This window comes from Xiphophorus maculatus, chromosome 7 (genome assembly GCF_002775205.1).
Source record: "Xiphophorus maculatus strain JP 163 A chromosome 7, X_maculatus-5.0-male, whole genome shotgun sequence".
NCBI lineage: Eukaryota > Metazoa > Chordata > Actinopteri > Cyprinodontiformes > Poeciliidae > Xiphophorus > Xiphophorus maculatus.
In genome coordinates, this window is record NC_036449.1 from 29,603,782 (window position 1) to 29,620,391 (window position 16,610).

The window sequence follows — 16,610 nt, forward strand, 5'->3', positions numbered from 1 at the left end:
TTAGTGGTTTTTCCTCGTCACAGATTGCTTTAGTTTCAGTTTTTGTTGCCACAGTTAGAGTAACTAAACCCCAAATCAACTTTCTTTTTGCAGATAAACTGTTTAAATAGTTTCTTAAAGGTTCTATCTTTATGTGCAAATCTTGAGATTTTTTTGTGTAAATTTGTTTAATTCTGCAATATGTTACCTAAAACTGTCTCAGTGCTGCCCTCTTTGGGTTGAACAGAGGCTACTGCAGTTGGATTTTCCTATTGGTTGTTGCTAGTCGCATTTTATTTTTAAAAAGTCGCTAAATTTGTCACTTTTGTAAAAAAGATGGTTAAATTTGTTGCTTTTTCTGAAAAAATGTAGGAAAATTGATCAGTAGCTGCTCTTTTGGTAAAAGGGTTGATGGATGGATTTGTTTCTAGATTTATCAACAGTCTCTTTTTAAAACAAAGTTGCTGGATTTATTGCAAATAGGTTTTTAACAAAGCCACTGGATTTTGTTTTTGTAAAAAAAAAAAAAAAAATTGAAAAGTTGGTAGGTTTGTTGTTTGTTGCTTTTTGAAAAAGTTGCCCAAAGGATTCAGGGCTTAAAGAGACAGAGGCCAATTTCAATGCGTCAAATTGTGAGTCAAATTTCTTTCAAGTTATATTTGATATGAATGTAACATTTTCATAACAACTGAAGGTAAGATTGACACTTGATTGTGCTTTAAAAAGGCAGCTGAAAAATACATAAAACACCATTTAAGTAGATTTTAATGAGTAGATCATTTGCTTTAAGTTTTTAGGAAACGTTTTTCCTGCCTGCTGATGATTTCCTCTCTTCATATTTTTGTCACTCAGACGTTCATATCAAACAGCAGATTGAAACTAAAACCTCATGAAATGCAGTTTCCAAGGAGACAAAAAGAGATTACACAATCAGCAGCGTGTGAAATCAGAGCTGTTAAAACCTGATTACATTTCCCCTCTTTTGGATGTTTCATGCGATTTATTTCCTGTTTTCTGTCATGTTAACGTTTTGCGTTGCTGATTGTGGGTTTTTTTTAAAGCTGGGGTGCATGGAGCAGATTTTACACAACAGATGATTTGTTTTGCTGTTGGCACATTGTTATTCTGCGTGAACGTTGCTGCTTCTCAGCAGTTACTGTCTTTATTAATAAAAAATCGCAGAATGAGCGGGATTTGCTGGAATAAAGCGCGTTCTCCCAGCGCGGAGGAGCGGGGATCTCCCCTCCTCCTCTCTGCTCCATCCGGCAGTTTGAGGATAAAACTCGACCTCATGGGGAGGAAGAGTCGGATCCGGAGAGGCTGGATCATTCCCACCGGCTCGTCGTTGGGGGCTGCAGCGGGGGAAGATGCTCTATCCGTCGCCGGTTATTGTTTTTACCACAGAGGGGGGGTGAGATGCATTCAACAGACATTTGCACCTGCGGATGGAGGTTTGCTTCCCACACATGGATTCCCTCAGTAGAACCACAGAGAGTCGGACTCCTTATGTAATCGACAAAGTGCCTTTTTTCTTTTGCTTTTGCTTTTTGTTTATTTCTTTTCCTCTCGCCTGCTTGTCAGCATATGAGAAACGGAGAATCATGCGCTGAAGCTGCTGATGTCTCTGGAGGAAAATTGCTCATTTAGGAGCAGCGCAGCGGCGCGGATCCCCCCGTGTGTGGCGGGGAAGACGCTGCTGCTGAACGTCAGCCAGGCAGAGAAATAAACCAACCATGAAAACATTTCAGACCAAAGAGAACAACCAGGCAAGTGATCGTTTAATGTTTTATCTCTGTATTCGACTGCTGGAGGCATTTATATCTGGGATTACCTCTGTTTTTATCACCGTTTTCACAATAGTTTGAGAATTTTGTGCAAACAGCTCAGACAGTCCCTGTTGCTCAGAAATCAGCAAAAACAACTTAAACGTTTCACTTTAAATATTTTACCAAATTTGGACAAGGCTCTCATTGCAACTTTTTATTTTCGTTGCTATTTTTTACTAAAAGAAAAACAGTTTTTATGTTCTGAACCTAAACAGCCAGACTAGATTTATAATTAGAAGAAGCTAAAATATTTTTAAAAATTTAACAAAGTAATTAAAGTCAAGCTAGTGATGTTGTACGTCAAAACTAATCATTTGATGTGAAAGAAATTAAGAAATAGTCAGACAGATGATCTGATTATTAAACTAGATTATTTAACTAAATAGAGAAACTTGCATTGTTTTTAAAACACTGGCTAATGCTAACGCTAAAGTTCAACACAAACATGGCATTTAGCAGAAGCTAAATAAAATAAATGCTAATTTAAACCATGTTATTATGATTCTAGGTACACAAACATTACTTGGTGCTTCCCTAACAGGTGGATAACTTTAGAGGAAATAGTCTTCACACATTTCAAAATAAGAGCATGAATATAAACGTGTAACTATGCTTAGCAGTCGGTAACCAAACCTTAAACAAAAATGTTGAACTTTATTCAACTGAAAGTTTACAAAACAACAAATTGTCAAATTATAATTTCTCCAAAACAATTAATTTAGCTTCATTTAAACTCTTCAAAGTTATCAAAATACTAAGCTAAAATGTATCTATGCTATCAGTGGATTAGCAGAGCTGTACCTTAAATGTCTTTAGAACAACTTTATGAATTCTTTACAGTCGATAACCAAAACTTTTAATACATATGTTGAAGTTTATATTAAAGAAATCAATGTATTTATGAATTTTTTTAGCAGTGTATTTATTTTATTTAAAAGTAATGTTTTGACTCAAAGTTGCATAATCAAATTCATACACATAAATTATACACTTTTATACAATTATACCCAAACCTGCTTCTTAATACTAGTATTACTTGTTCCTTTGCTGCCTGGTGTATCTAAAAAGCTTCATACCCCAAGTTAGTAATAACTTTTGAATTTTTGGTAACAAGTTGTCTACTCTGATGTATTAATTGTGGAAGACATTAGAAAAATGTAAATATTTTATTACATAATCTATCTCAGGGTTAAGATTGTTTTCTGTTTGTTGGCCTGTTGTACGTTTCCGTTTCCACATGTAGTTCACATTTTGACCACTAGATTGGTATCAAGTTACCGCTAATAGCAACATTAGCATGAGCGGATATGTACCGACCGACGTTTGTTGTATTTATGTTACCTTGGATCTATTCTATATGAAAGTGGTATGAAGGGTTAAACCTCCATGAACGGACCCTGAATAAAACAGTCACATTTTTTACATTAATTTCATCTCCATAAAGGAAGAACATTTACAGTAGGTTGTTTTTTGTTTGTTTTTTTACTTTGAATGTGGGGATGGATGCAGTTTGCATTAATTTTGCATTAATCTGCAGAGTAATCTGTGGAGATTCGTGCACAGATTGGTGGAAACTGGTGAAGTTTAGTTTCCAGACATGCAGGATGAACAGATGTACAGTGCATCACTTATAGGAAAATAATAAAAGAAAGGACAGATGGGCACCAGCTCCAGTGGGTATGAACAATAACATGATGAAGGAAGCTTTATTAAACTGCAGTAGCTGTTAACACTATTTTAAAACCATTCTTTCTAAGTGATTCCACATGCTGGGATGCAGATTCACTTGGATAAGAGTGACTCAGTCATGCTTTCTATTTTCAGAGCAGTGACTGAATTTTCTGTGTGTGTTAAAACAAAAGGCATCTCTTATTAGCATGCGCTTCTATCCGGAGAGAATCTGCTGACATTAAGCTGCCCTTAATTTAGTCTCCAATATTTACTTTCCTCCTTTACGGCGATGTGCGGCCTGTTTATGACAGATGCCTCAGTGTTTGCAGTTTCTCCTTTTCTACTGGTTCACTCAACAAACCAAGGTGAACGAGGCTCTTGTTTTTTAATTGTTCTCCACCAAATATTGCTGATGAATCGTTGTGACAGTGACGGTGTAGTAAGCATGTTACTATGGCAACCACGTCCTCTCCTGGTGCCATGTTCCAACTTCAGTCTCCCGCGTTGCCAGAGCGGTAAATTATTACATCACAGACTCACTCAGGCTGTGTTTGTCATGCCTGCAGACTCTGAGACAACAGAAGATGAAGGTGGCGACCAGTTCGAGACCAAAGAGGACCGCGGGGACGCCGAGGACCAGGCCGTTCATGGTGGTAACCCGTCTGTCTTCCTCCACTGTGTCCCGCCAGGATTTGTTTTGGATTTGCTGTTATTGCTGCCGCAGCCTTCAGACGTTTATCAACAGCATGTTCAAGTATTACGGTCCAAAACCCTAAATGAGGCATCAACAGCCCCAGAGCTGCTGCCTGGCAGGTTTTAGATGCATCCCTGCTCCAGCTGAATCACATTCAGTGGTGGACACTGCTAGCCAAAACGTTAGCTGTGCTTCAGACGCTGTGCTAACTTTTCAGAAACATTAGTTCCCCTAATACTAAAACGCTATTTATTGTTATTTTTATTCAGCTACATTTTGGATTATTATGCAGAGAGACTCCAGAAAAGGGATTAGAATGAATTTAGAATCCAGGAAACCTACTTTCAGAACAGGAATATTTAGTTTTTATTACTACTTTTACAAAACTGGAACATTTTTAGAAATACGATACCTACTCACTTTTACTTTAGCAACCCAGAACAGGAATAAGAGCAAACTTAGAATCCAGAAAAATTACGCTAGCAGCTCAGAACTGGAACGGATTATCAGCATTATTAGATTTTCTTTCTTCTTTTGCTCTTTCCTTTGGTTTGTTATTTTGTTTCCGTTTTAATTTATGTAAAGCACTTTGAATTGCCTCGTTATGTGCTACATAAATAAAAATTCATTACCTTACCTTACCTATACCAACATGGTTTTGGGCGGTAACTAATGCTAAACCACTACACTAACACAGTATTTAGCTGAAGCTAATGCTAAACAGCTAACTTCAATTCAGATTATGTCTGCCCTTGAGAGATCACAACCCTCAAGCACCAATTTAAGTTTGACATGTTCAATAAAGACTCTAGAGATTGTATTTATGTTGATATCTTGTTCTTGTGTTTTATTTTGTTCCTGTATGTTTTTTGTTTGAAACAAAGTTAATGAGAAAAAAGACAGAGAACTTGAGGAGAGGAAATGGAACTAAACAGTCTTCATCCACTTCAAAATAAGAGCATAAATATAAACATCTAACTACTTGATGGATTCTGTCAGTCGATAATTTAAACTTTAACAGACATGTGACTTTATTCAGCTGAAAATGTGCAAATCAGCCCCTTTGTACTGGTGTAGTTTTGGTTGATTGGAATCCGACTTTTTCAGGCATCAGTCGGTGCGACGTTTTGTACCAACAAGGCGAAAGTTTGTACCTGCAAATGGAAACCGGAATGGTTGCTTAGCAGCTGAAAGTTGAGGAACTACTGGATTCATTGGAGTTGCAAATGTGTATTATTTAATATTACCATGAATGCATGACTAATTTACCAACATATTTGTTTTTCTGCATAACAAACAGTGATGGAGAAATGTGGAACACATGGACACGAGGATCTCTCTACCAGGCAAGCAGGAGTCACATGATGGCGGTCCAAAATGCCTTGTTGTCTTACTACAGTCATTCTGAATCCAGGTGTTGACATTAAATTCTTCTTCTTCAGAAGCCAAGACGATTTCGCAAGAGAATCTCCTCCCCAAGTTCTTCCACCGCCATCGCCAAGGCTGGTCAAGCGTGGCCCGTCCTCTCCGATGCCAAGCCGCTCTGGTTCAACCACTCCTGTCAGCTCGCGTAAGAAAACTGTTGTGCCAACTGAATACCAAGACACGGTTCCAGGAGAGTTTGAGGAAAAGACAAAGCAGCCAAAAAGTGTTTCTCAGGGAGATGGCCAGGACTCCAGGCCACAGACCCCACTGAGCGAGTATTCCCGAAAAGAGTTCAACCTCAGACCTTCTCCGAAGCTTACAAGGGCAAGCTCAAAGGTTTTCGAGAAGGTCCGTGGCTTAGAGGAGCGGCGGCGAAGCCTTGATATTCCAGAAGGTTCTGTCTCGGGAAGGTCCTGGGCAGGGTTCAACCGTGCTGGGTCGGTAGATTCAGACGACGGTGGAAGCCGGTTGGGCATCTCCAGGGAGAGTTCAAGAGAAGATCTTCGAGAGGCTTTGAAAGAGGATGCTGCTGAACGGAGATCCATGTTTAAGCAGAGAGCTGCTTCCCTGGAGGAGAAACCTCGCTACTCTCAAAAGGTTCAGGACATTGAGAACAAGTTCACGGAAGAGCTCCAGCGCATCAAGAAGCTGGTTGGGAAACCCCATCTAAAGAAATCCTTCTCCACCGAACAGCTCACCCTGAAGGGGAGGCAGCGCCAGCCTTTCAGGAAAATCGAACCAATTCCTCCACAAGTTCTACAGAAGCTGCAAGAAAGAGAACGCGCTCAGTGGGAAAAGGAGCAAAGGGAGAAGGACCTGAGTCAGCAACAGATGCAGCAACAGCAGCAGGAACTGCATCAACCCCAGAAGACAACAGCAACTGGCCCAACAGCGGGGAGATTCAGAGACCCCCCAGGGCCGCCGGAGTCGGTGCAGCTATCAGAGCTGCCGGGACAACGGTTCGTCCGGGAGTTACACAGAGTCAGTCCGGTAACAGAAATACTTCCCAGGTCGTCTTCACCAGCATTACATCAACAGCAAAGGGCTGAGTCGCCCAATGTCACAATGACACTGCGTAAGGTTGAGCGACGGCCCCCAAGTCCGCTTGTTCAAAGAGTTTCTCGAATGCAAGAATCGCCTCACAGCCAAGAGCCAGAGACAGGGAGGAAGACGCCCGTTGAGGTGGCAGTGAGAAAAATTGAAAACAGACCTGAAAGTCCTCTGGTGCAGAAAAGGGCTGTCATTATGCAAGATCTTCACCTTCAGCCTCGTCCAAAATCTCCACGAGTAACATCCGTTACCCCAACAGAGGCCGTGATGGAGGTGGAGGTGTCCAAACCGGTTCCACGGTTAAAGGTCCCTACGATTATTGTTGAAGATGAGAAAATGGACGAGGACGTTCCTGCAAAGACAAAAGAGCCCAAGCAGACGAGTATAAGTGCCAAGCAGGGAAAACCTCCGAAGACGAAAGGGAAGAGCCGCCGTTCTCGCCCTCTGTCTCCAGAGTTAGGTTTGTGATTTAACAGTCATTCTTGTTCAGTATTATTGCCTGGGGATAACGACGGTTAAAAATGTGCAGATTCCTCAGACGATTCGTACGTCTCTGCTGGAGAAGACCCGATGGAGGCTCCCGTGTTTGAGTTTAGCCTCCAGGATACCGTAGCATCCGCTGGGGCAGACGTGCTACTGAAAACCATAATCGCAGGAACCCCATGTCCTGAAGGTAACATGTCTTTTTTTTAAGTTAAAATCCCTGAAAACAAGGATTTTAAGAGAACAAGTGGAGTTACATGCCTTACTGTCTTGTCTGCTCAAGTTACCTGGACAAAAGACAACATGGACGTCACAGGCATGCCAAGCTACCTGGTCAAAGTGGAAGGCGAACGACATAGTCTGCTCATAAAATCAGCTAAAACAGCTGACAGTGGGAAATACTGCGTGACTGCAGTTAATCAGATGGGAAGAGCCTCCAGCAGCGCCACACTCACTGTTAAAGCAGGTGAGACTTCGCTGCTCATGTTTTAACTGCTTTAGTTTTTCTGTTTTTGGACGTTTGAACGGTACAACAGAGCATTACAGCCAGAAATCACGAGAATAAAATCATAATATTAGCAGGATAAAGTCAAAGTATTACCTGAAGAAAGTCAAAAAGTTACAAATCTTCAGTTGCGTTTTTAAGATCTGACTTGGCTACCTATTCTTGCATTATTACGACTTTATTCTTGTACAGCTATTCTCATATTATTACGACGTTGTTTTTGTTTAATTTTGACTTTATTCTCCTACCACTATGACTTTACTCTTGTAATATTGTGATTTTGTTCTCATATTGTTATGATGTTATTCTTATACAACTCTGTTTTTGTAAAATGACTTTACTCTTTATATTACACTTTGCACATCTGCATACAGGATTCCTAAGTTTATGATTAATTATGTTCATAATAATATGATTAATTGGGGGAACTTAGAATTGCACACCCTTGATCCTAATATACAGACACTATTCAGAATAGGAACTCATCAAAGTGACAGGACTAGATATTATACAAAATTCACTTTGTTTATTTACAGTATCCCACGTGTTTTGATGTCAATTTAAAGTGGTATAAATTATTTACTTGAATCAATCCAATGTTTTTGGTTTAAATCTCATTTCCTTCCAGTCTGTTGTTGGTCTGCTGTTCATTTTGCAGTTTCGTATTGAACATTATTGGTGCTGATCCACAGTCTGATCCCTGAAGGATTTACTTAACCTTTTTAATTTGCAACAGATTACTTTGTAGAATATTTTTCATATTTCATGTACCTAAGTTGTTGATAGATTTAAATCAGGTCGGTGTTCATAACGTTTGTTTTCAGTCGGTGCTGCTGACTTTATAAAAATCCATTGTTCAATACTTTCTCTTCCCACGCTGCTTTCTCTGCTGCTCCTTCACCGTTATCTCCCTACACAAAATGAGTGTGCATGTCTGTGTCTGTGTGCGCGCCATATACTCCAGCTCAATAACCACACTTATAGTTTCCATAGAAACAACAAGGGGAAACTGAACCTATAAATTTCCCAGCGAGTGTCAGCAGCTGTGCTCACTGTGAATACACTATTGTTTTGATGCAACACAGTTTTCCATTTCAGATGGTAATTATTAGCGGGCGCAGGAGAGGTACGGGTAATTTGTAAACCTTCAACGCCTGTGTTCTCGCTGAGCTGTGCAAAATGCTAAATAATAAATGTTTACTGAGGCAAAATGAAAAGCAGAAATCCTAATATTTAAACACTAAAGTCAGTTTTGGATAGCTAAAAAAACCCAAGTCTGTTAGAAAACAACAGTGGTGGTTGTCCGCTAATAGTGGAGCTAACTTTTCGTTTAGCACATTTAGCTCACTGACTGGATAAAAACTAAAGCGTTAATTTACTGTTTTGTAAACTTTCAGTTGAACAAAGTTCATCATCTGTTTTGAAGTTTTGGTTATTTACTCTTAGGGATTTTCCATTTCAATATTCAGGCTCTTATTTTGAAGCTTTTTACACAGTAGTTCCTCCCCTGACATTCCCTCTTTATTTAAAATAAACTTTATTGAGCAAATGGCAAGTGTGCAACAAACAAATGAATGAGGCCTATAGAAAAATACAACACTTATATAAACAAACAAACAAATGCACATAAAAACTCACATGAATTGTTTTAGAGCCTTTTTGTTGGGACTCCTCAGGTTCTCAACATGTGGCGCAGCAAATTACGTTTATCTGGACCCAGAATGCATTGCTTGTTCTGCAGTAAACGGCTTAAAATCTACAACTGTCCTTCATGTTTTCTGACCAAAGCCTTACTGTGGTCAATAAGTCAAAATCAGCAACAGCGTTAGCAAAACACAACTGTAAAACTGAACCGTCCTGAACCTGAACCATGCTCATAAGTGCACAATAACAAATCAGGCCCTGTGGGGGGCGCTGTAATGACGTAAGGCAGTGGTCTGGTCCCCAACCTTTTTAGTACCGCGGACCGGTCAAGACTTCGGACATTTACTGCGGAGCGGGGGGGGGGGGGGACGTAACCGAGAGAATCCGGCTAAGGGATTTTCAAAATAAAAGATCCTCCAGGCTCAATACATAAAACGGAAGTATTTAATTACTTCTTGCGTGGCCCGGTACCAATTGGTCACATTGGATCACTGACGTATGGTGTGTCATTACACATGGTGATGGTCATGGTGGAAATTAGCGCTTTAGCATTAGCTTCTGCTCGATGTGGTGTAGGTATTGTCCTTTAGCCTTAGCAGAGCTATTGTTTAAGATTAGTATTTCAGAATTAGCGCAGCTAGCTTTTTAGTTAGCACTGTCCAACACTGGAAAACAACTTTTGACATTTTTAGCAATGCTATATGTAGCATTGCTAAAAATGCTATATGTAGCATCTTCTGGATTTGAAGACTGTGTTTTAGTACAAATCATAGTTTTCACTGAGGAACTGCTTATGTGAAGCTAAATTTCAACTCTTTTAAACAGATTGTTGTTGTTTGCAGCCACTCCCAATGAGTCGTAAAAAAGGCGGGAATCGTCAAAGCAACCGCTCATTTTACCCAGAGCTAACTTGGGAGTGGTGCTGAGGGTGTTGATGGATGGAAATTTAACACAACTTTGCTGATCTCAGACTCTGTGCAGGAGCTAAAAGGAGGTTTGGGTGTGCCGATGGAAATCAGCAGCCCGATAACTTCTGATGAAGAGTATTTAAGTCCTTTGGAGGAAGCCATGGACTTCGGAGCTCAAGAGCCGAGACGAACTATTGACACAAGATTCAGGGAACCTCCTGCTTTTCTGGTCAGACCTTCGAGGACAAACTGAAGCTAATTTACTTTGAATTTTAATGGTTTTTTTGCTGTTTTTTTTAAAACCATTTTAGAGCATGGGAATGTGTATTTAACATTGTATTTTATTAATTTTTTGTTACATTTTTAACAGGCAACAATGGCCGACCAATCTGTCAGTGAAGGACAGGAAGTCACCATGTCTGTTCGGATTGCAGGACAGCCGAAGCCCATGCTCTACTGGTACGTTCCTTCACGTTTGATCAAACTGAAGCAGATTTTCAAATGAAGTTTAGGAAGTTTTCTGGGCTTAGCAGCTTCATCAGTGCATCAGTTTATAACTGGTTTTACTCCCACAGCCACAATAACTTGGAATAAAAATGTGAAAAGTCAAATTTTAAGTTTCAAAACAATTTTTCAGTTAAAAATTTTTTTTACACTTGCAATTTTTTCCAGTTCAAATATTTTTTTACAGTTTCAAACTTTTTTCCTTTTTTCTCTATTTTGAAATTGAAAATTGTTTTTTAATTTCAAACTAATGTTTCAGCCTAAATCTTTTTATAAACCTTTTGGCTCCAGTTTATCTCCATAGACAAAGAGACATGTTGTTCTGTTTTCATTTTTCTTCAGCGTTATGTAACGTTTAGCGCTGCATTATTTTTAACTCATCACATCAGCTCTGTCCTCTAAATAATCAGTCAGGCTGAGTCATTCATGGGGGCCGAAGAGTTCATCATGACTTAAAGCCACAATAGCGGAAAATAAAGAGCGATGAAGGAACGCCGCCCACCACAAGTCTGTCAAACCAAAACAGAGGGAAATGTAACAATTCTCACATTCAGCAGGATAACCTCTGGATTTAAATATTTTATTTTTGCTGTTGTCAGGCTGAGGGACAGAGTGACGGTGAAGTCAGACGCCCGTCACGTCGTTCGGGAGGCGGCGGACGGCGCCTTCGAGATGACCATCAGGTCTGCGGCCAAATCCGACTCTGGAGTTTATACGTGTCGCATCATCAACGAGTACGGCACCAAGCAGTGCGAAGCCAGGCTGGAGGTCAAAGGTCAGCTGCACGGATGGCTCCTTCCTTCCTCCCTTCCTCTCTTCCTTCCTCCCTCCCTTCTTTCCTCCCTTCCTTCCATTCTTCCTTCCTTCCTTCCTTCCTTCCTTCCTTCCTTCCTTCCTTCCTATCACATTCAGTAAAATCTCTTATCTCATGTCTCTCTCTCTCTCAGCTCCTCCGGTCGAGCCGGGTCTGTCCGTCGTTCGCCCGGTGAGGGACATCACGGCGAAGGCGGGAGAGACGGTTCTGTTCGAGTGTCACGCCGTCGGGCCGAAGGACACCGACGTGGACTGGCTGGCGGACGGGAAGCTGATCCAACCCGCCCTGCTGAACTGCAAGATGCACTTCGACGGCAGGAAGTGCCGCCTGTTGCTCAACTCCGTCCACGAGGACGACAGCGGGACGTACACCTGCAAGCTCAGCACCGCCAAAGGTTCGGACCCGGAGAATGTGAGACGCAAGATGGCCGACGCTGATGTCACCTAATCGCTGTTATTGGGTTTCCGCTTTCAGAGGAAGTCACGTCAAGCGGGAAACTCAAAGTGATTCCGTCACTGGAGCCTCTGTTCACTCGGAAGTTGGACGTTCTGGAAGTGATCGAGGGTCGAAACGCTCGGTTCGACTGCAAAGTGAGCGGGACGCCGCCGCCGAACGTCCTCTGGAGCCACTTTGGTACAAACACACTGCAAATAAACACATTTTATAACCTGAGTGCAGATGGCCACCCACCTTCTGCAAATCTAACTAAATGTGCTTCAAACGTTTGTGCAGCAAAAATTTCCTTTGTGCCTCAATCGTTCTAAAGGATATTAATAAGTATTATCTTGGTCATCATCAATATCTTCACACTAAAAGCAGCACAAACAGAGTTGAGTTGATTGACATCAAATTTGATTTTGTAAATATGAAACTTTTTTATTAATATCTTTAAAATAATTGCGGCACAAACAAAAGTTTTACAAGAAAATCCTGAAGGAAAACTACATAACTTGGGTTATGCATGTAAAAAATTGAAGTTTCAGTGTGACCTAGTCAAAGTCCAGACTTAAATTTGATTGGGGAAACCCAGGCTTTCTGTGTCTGATGAATAGTTTTCTTGATCTGCAACATTTAAGTTTGACAAAAGAAGCAGAAACAGATTATGTGATCTTTCCCCCCCTCTCTCTTCAGACCAGCCGCTCATCGAAAGCGAAGACGTCAGGATGGTCCAGGAGGGCGGCCGCCATTCTCTCATTATTTCCCACGTGACGAGTGACGACGAAGGTTTTTACACCATCCGAGCCCGAAACGCTCACGGAGAAGCCGAGAACTCTGCTGAACTCTACATCCAAGAGCCGCGGCCGGCCATCTCCTCTCAGATGTAGGAAGATGTTATTCACCTGGAACTCATAAAGCTGTGAAATATTCCTCCCTGAGCCGCGTCCCTCTTCCCTCTCAGGGCCAAACTGGAGAAGATGCCCTCCATCCCAGAGGAGCCCGAGGTCCCGGAGAACGAGGTGGAGCGCTTCACCATGCCCGACTTCATCAAGCCTCTCTACGACCTGGATGTGATCGAGGGAAAGGAGGCGGTGCTGAAGTGCAAAGTGGCCGGGCTGCCGTACCCGACCATCGCCTGGTTCCATAACGGCCGGAGGATAGAGAGCACCGAGGACAGGAAGATGACGCAGTGTAGGCGGAGCTGCGCCAACGCTTTGCTACTTTAGCTAAACTTGCACTCACATCTACACACTGAATTTAATTACTTTCAAAGTAACTCCAGTGAGATTGGATGAAAACTCTCAGTTGGGACATTGACTAGGCCATTTTAACACATGAACATGCATTTCTCTAAACTGTTGGAGTTTTACTGCTAGAAGTTGAAGTGGCGTCTCAAATCTTCTGCAGTCACCAGTGGTGGACTCCGCTAGCTAAAAGTTACCTAAAATAAAAATCATAAACATTCATTCTGCTAACGCTAAACCAATATACCTAAATGGCATTTAGCAGAAGCTAATGCTAATATGCTAATTTCAAACATGTTGATGCACACAATCTGTTGTCACAAGCAGCCTTGTAAATTTCTTTACAATTTATCCATAAAACTTCATTTTGGGGAAGCTAAGTGCGCTAAACATTTTTAAAGTTAGCAATAGCTCCAAAGCGCTAAGCGACGGCTATTAGCACATTAGCAGATTAGCGAAAGTGTGAAAACTACTGGCAGTCAGTAACAGGTTTCCCACAAGGAATGTTGTGTTTTTAGCTCCATTCAACTCCAACCAGCTTCACTGTCCGTCTTAAAGAAAAGTCTCCCCTCAGCATGATGCTGACGTCACCATGTTTTATGTGACGATGGTTTTTCAGGGTGATTTGCAGTGATATCTAGCATGTGTCGATGACACAACATGTTACATCAACAGGAACAATTAAGTTAGAGGAAGCTAAATGTTTTCAAAGTTAACAGAAGAGATTAGTTCTGCTATTAGATCATTAGCGGATTAGCGGTGCCCACTACTGCTGCCTACAGTTTCAGGACTCGTCCATCGGGATGATCATATATTTTGTTCAAGAATCCTTCCAACAAAAACTAGACCAACTTTTAAGACTTGCTTATTCTTCTCTCTGCAGTCCGTGACGTTCACAGCCTGGTCATCCGCTCTGTGTGTCACGCTCATGGAGGCGTTTATAAGAGCGTGATCGCCAACAAGGTGGGAAAGGCCACCTGCTATGCACATCTCTATGTTACAGGTAATTTTATCTTTGTTTTCAGCTTAAATTTCTACAAGTACTCCATATGGTCTTCATCTATAGTCCCCTGACTTTCTGAAGGCCAGTCCAGGCAGAGTACCAACAAACCAAAGCCACCAGTGTTTTAGGAACTGGACCTTCAAAACGCCCTGAGAATAACTGATCAAGACCACGTCAGACACTATAGATCCATGCAGGTTTCCTTTATAATCACAAGAATTTTGGAAAAGTATAGAATGTAAATATTTATCAGATCTGGAGAATTTGGAGAATACATTTCTCCATTCTCTAAAGCTCCATCCAACCCTTCCTCTTTCTTACAGGAAGGGTTGGACAGAAATGTTTGAAGGTAGAAATGTTTGAAGTCACTGGGAACTTTTGCATGTATTTATTAATTTAGCATTGATGGTGGGAAAGTCTGGAGTTTTGACACAAGTAATGCATGGGAACTCTTCATGCTTCCTCCAACACATTGTCATCCACAGATATTCTTCCTGATCCTCCTGATGGTACTCCAGTGATTGAGTCCATCACTGGAAAAACCATCACTTTGAGCTGGAAGAAACCCAGAAGGTTGGACCCTTCCATTGGTACGTAGGACCATTAAGGACATGACTTCAGACCAGTGGACACAGATTCAACCCCTGACTTACGGTGTTGAATCTGGAGAGTTTCAGTGAGGTCTTGATCTCTTCCAGATCCCAACTCCCTGATGTATGCCATCCAGCAGCAAGCACTCGGCTCCATCCAGTGGATCATAATCGCCTCTGGTCTGAAAGAAACCACCTACATCATCAGCACCCTCTCCAAAGGCGTCCGCTACGCATTCAGGGTCCTGACCATCACCTCCAAAGCCTTCAGCAAACCCTCCCCGGCCACCGATCCGGTCCAGCTCCTGGACAGAGGTAAAGTCCGGTCTGGTAATCCGTCAGTAGACAATAGTGAGTTATTAAATGCTCTGTGTTGGTTTCGTTTAAGGTCCATACCTTCAGGAGGCTCCAGTGATCATTGATAAACCAGACATCGTGTATGTGATTGAAAACCAGTCAGTCACAATCTCCATCACTCTGAATCATGTCAACACCGCAGTCACCTGGAAGAGGTGACTTGATTTATCTACACTTTTTATGTTTAGATGAATGGAAAGATATTTATTCTTCCTGCATCCCAAAAATAGATTTACCCTGGGGAAAATTATTTGATACACCACAGATTTCTCAAGTTTTCCCACTTCCAAACAATGGTATGTAATTTTTCTCATAGGTACACCTCAACTGTGAGAGACAGAATCTAACAGAAAAATATCGTTTGGCACTTTTTGTCACAACTCCCCTAATGAATTGTTCTTTGGGAATGCTTGCCTGCAAAGGAGGCAAGAAGACTCCTTTATTGAGTATAGGAAGGACAGGAAGTATAGGAAGGATAGGAAGTATAGGAAGGACAGGAAGTATAGGAAGTATAGGAAGGATAGGAAGGATAAGAAGGATAGGAAGGATAAGAAGGATAGGAAGGATAGGAAGGATAGGGCGATAACCCCTATCCGCAATAACCACCTTCCTTCAATAAAGAACCTTCTCCATGGCCGTTGCTTTTATTGGTTCCACCTTAACCTGATTTGTCTCCATTGTCAGATCCTGTGCATTCCTCCCCATTTTTTGGAACCGCCTCAGTGGTGATACAAGTTATTGTTAGGTGGATATTGCGCACATGCCATTGTATTGGCAGCCAGCTGCATTCGTTGATTGGCCCGTGGGTTCCTGCTCAAACAACATCTCAATCAATCCGCGACGAGACCATAGTAGTTGGCGAGATGGTGAGCTGAAAATTGATAATTCCATGGTCAAACCTTGAGGTCCAAACCTTTTTATCAGCTGTGGTAGAAGAATACCACAATTTGAGATGGCTTGCCTCGTCAACTGGACTGCCAATGGAGAAACAGCCAACCTGACTATAACCAAACCAACATTAGCTGGCTACCGTGAGACTTGACTATGGAGAAAGGGCTTAAGAACATCGAAGATGGGTCGCGGCCGGGTCTTCCAGCACGACAATGACCCAAAACCCAGGGCAACTACGAAGTGGCTCCAGAGAAAGTATTTCATGCTCTGCAGTGGCCTAACAGTCTGGAGGCAACAGAAAGTTGCCCAGTGAAAACCCCAAACCCTGAAAGATGTTTGGAAACCTGGTCAAGAACTATAGAGAACACCTGACCTCTGTAATTATAAACAAAGGTTTCTGGACCAAATTTTTCTGTTTCCATTGTGTAAAATACCAAATTCATGCAATTAATTATTTAAGAAAAATCATAGAATAAAAGTTTCTATATTTCTGTCTCTCACAGTTGAGGTGTAATGAAAATTACAAACCTCTCCATTCTTTGTAAGGGGGAAGCTTATTTTGAGGTTCGAGTCTCTCAAACTGA

The 16,610-nt window shown here is 41.6% G+C and overlaps 1 protein-coding gene across 3 annotated transcripts in view; it reads left to right on the forward strand.

Moving 5' to 3' along the window:
* LOC102237512 (striated muscle-specific serine/threonine-protein kinase-like) overlaps nucleotides 1-16,610 on the forward strand; it is a 39,699-nt gene that overhangs the window by 4,124 nt on the left and 18,965 nt on the right. For 2 of the 3 annotated variants that reach the window (XM_023337142.1, XM_023337143.1), the window contains 16 exons: nucleotides 4,043-4,129; nucleotides 5,471-5,516; nucleotides 5,613-7,105; nucleotides 7,175-7,318; nucleotides 7,412-7,594; nucleotides 10,248-10,414; nucleotides 10,556-10,644; nucleotides 11,289-11,464; nucleotides 11,637-11,897; nucleotides 11,978-12,136; nucleotides 12,635-12,824; nucleotides 12,903-13,132; nucleotides 14,069-14,188; nucleotides 14,674-14,778; nucleotides 14,887-15,093; nucleotides 15,167-15,290. In XM_023337142.1, the coding sequence (XP_023192910.1) occupies nucleotides 4,043-4,129; nucleotides 5,471-5,516; nucleotides 5,613-7,105; nucleotides 7,175-7,318; nucleotides 7,412-7,594; nucleotides 10,248-10,414; nucleotides 10,556-10,644; nucleotides 11,289-11,464; nucleotides 11,637-11,897; nucleotides 11,978-12,136; nucleotides 12,635-12,824; nucleotides 12,903-13,132; nucleotides 14,069-14,188; nucleotides 14,674-14,778; nucleotides 14,887-15,093; nucleotides 15,167-15,290 (3,781 nt within the window). The remainder of the gene's footprint in view (nucleotides 1-4,042; nucleotides 4,130-5,470; nucleotides 5,517-5,612; nucleotides 7,106-7,174; nucleotides 7,319-7,411; nucleotides 7,595-10,247; nucleotides 10,415-10,555; nucleotides 10,645-11,288; nucleotides 11,465-11,636; nucleotides 11,898-11,977; nucleotides 12,137-12,634; nucleotides 12,825-12,902; nucleotides 13,133-14,068; nucleotides 14,189-14,673; nucleotides 14,779-14,886; nucleotides 15,094-15,166; nucleotides 15,291-16,610) is intronic. The other variant, XM_023337140.1, reaches the window with a different exon arrangement.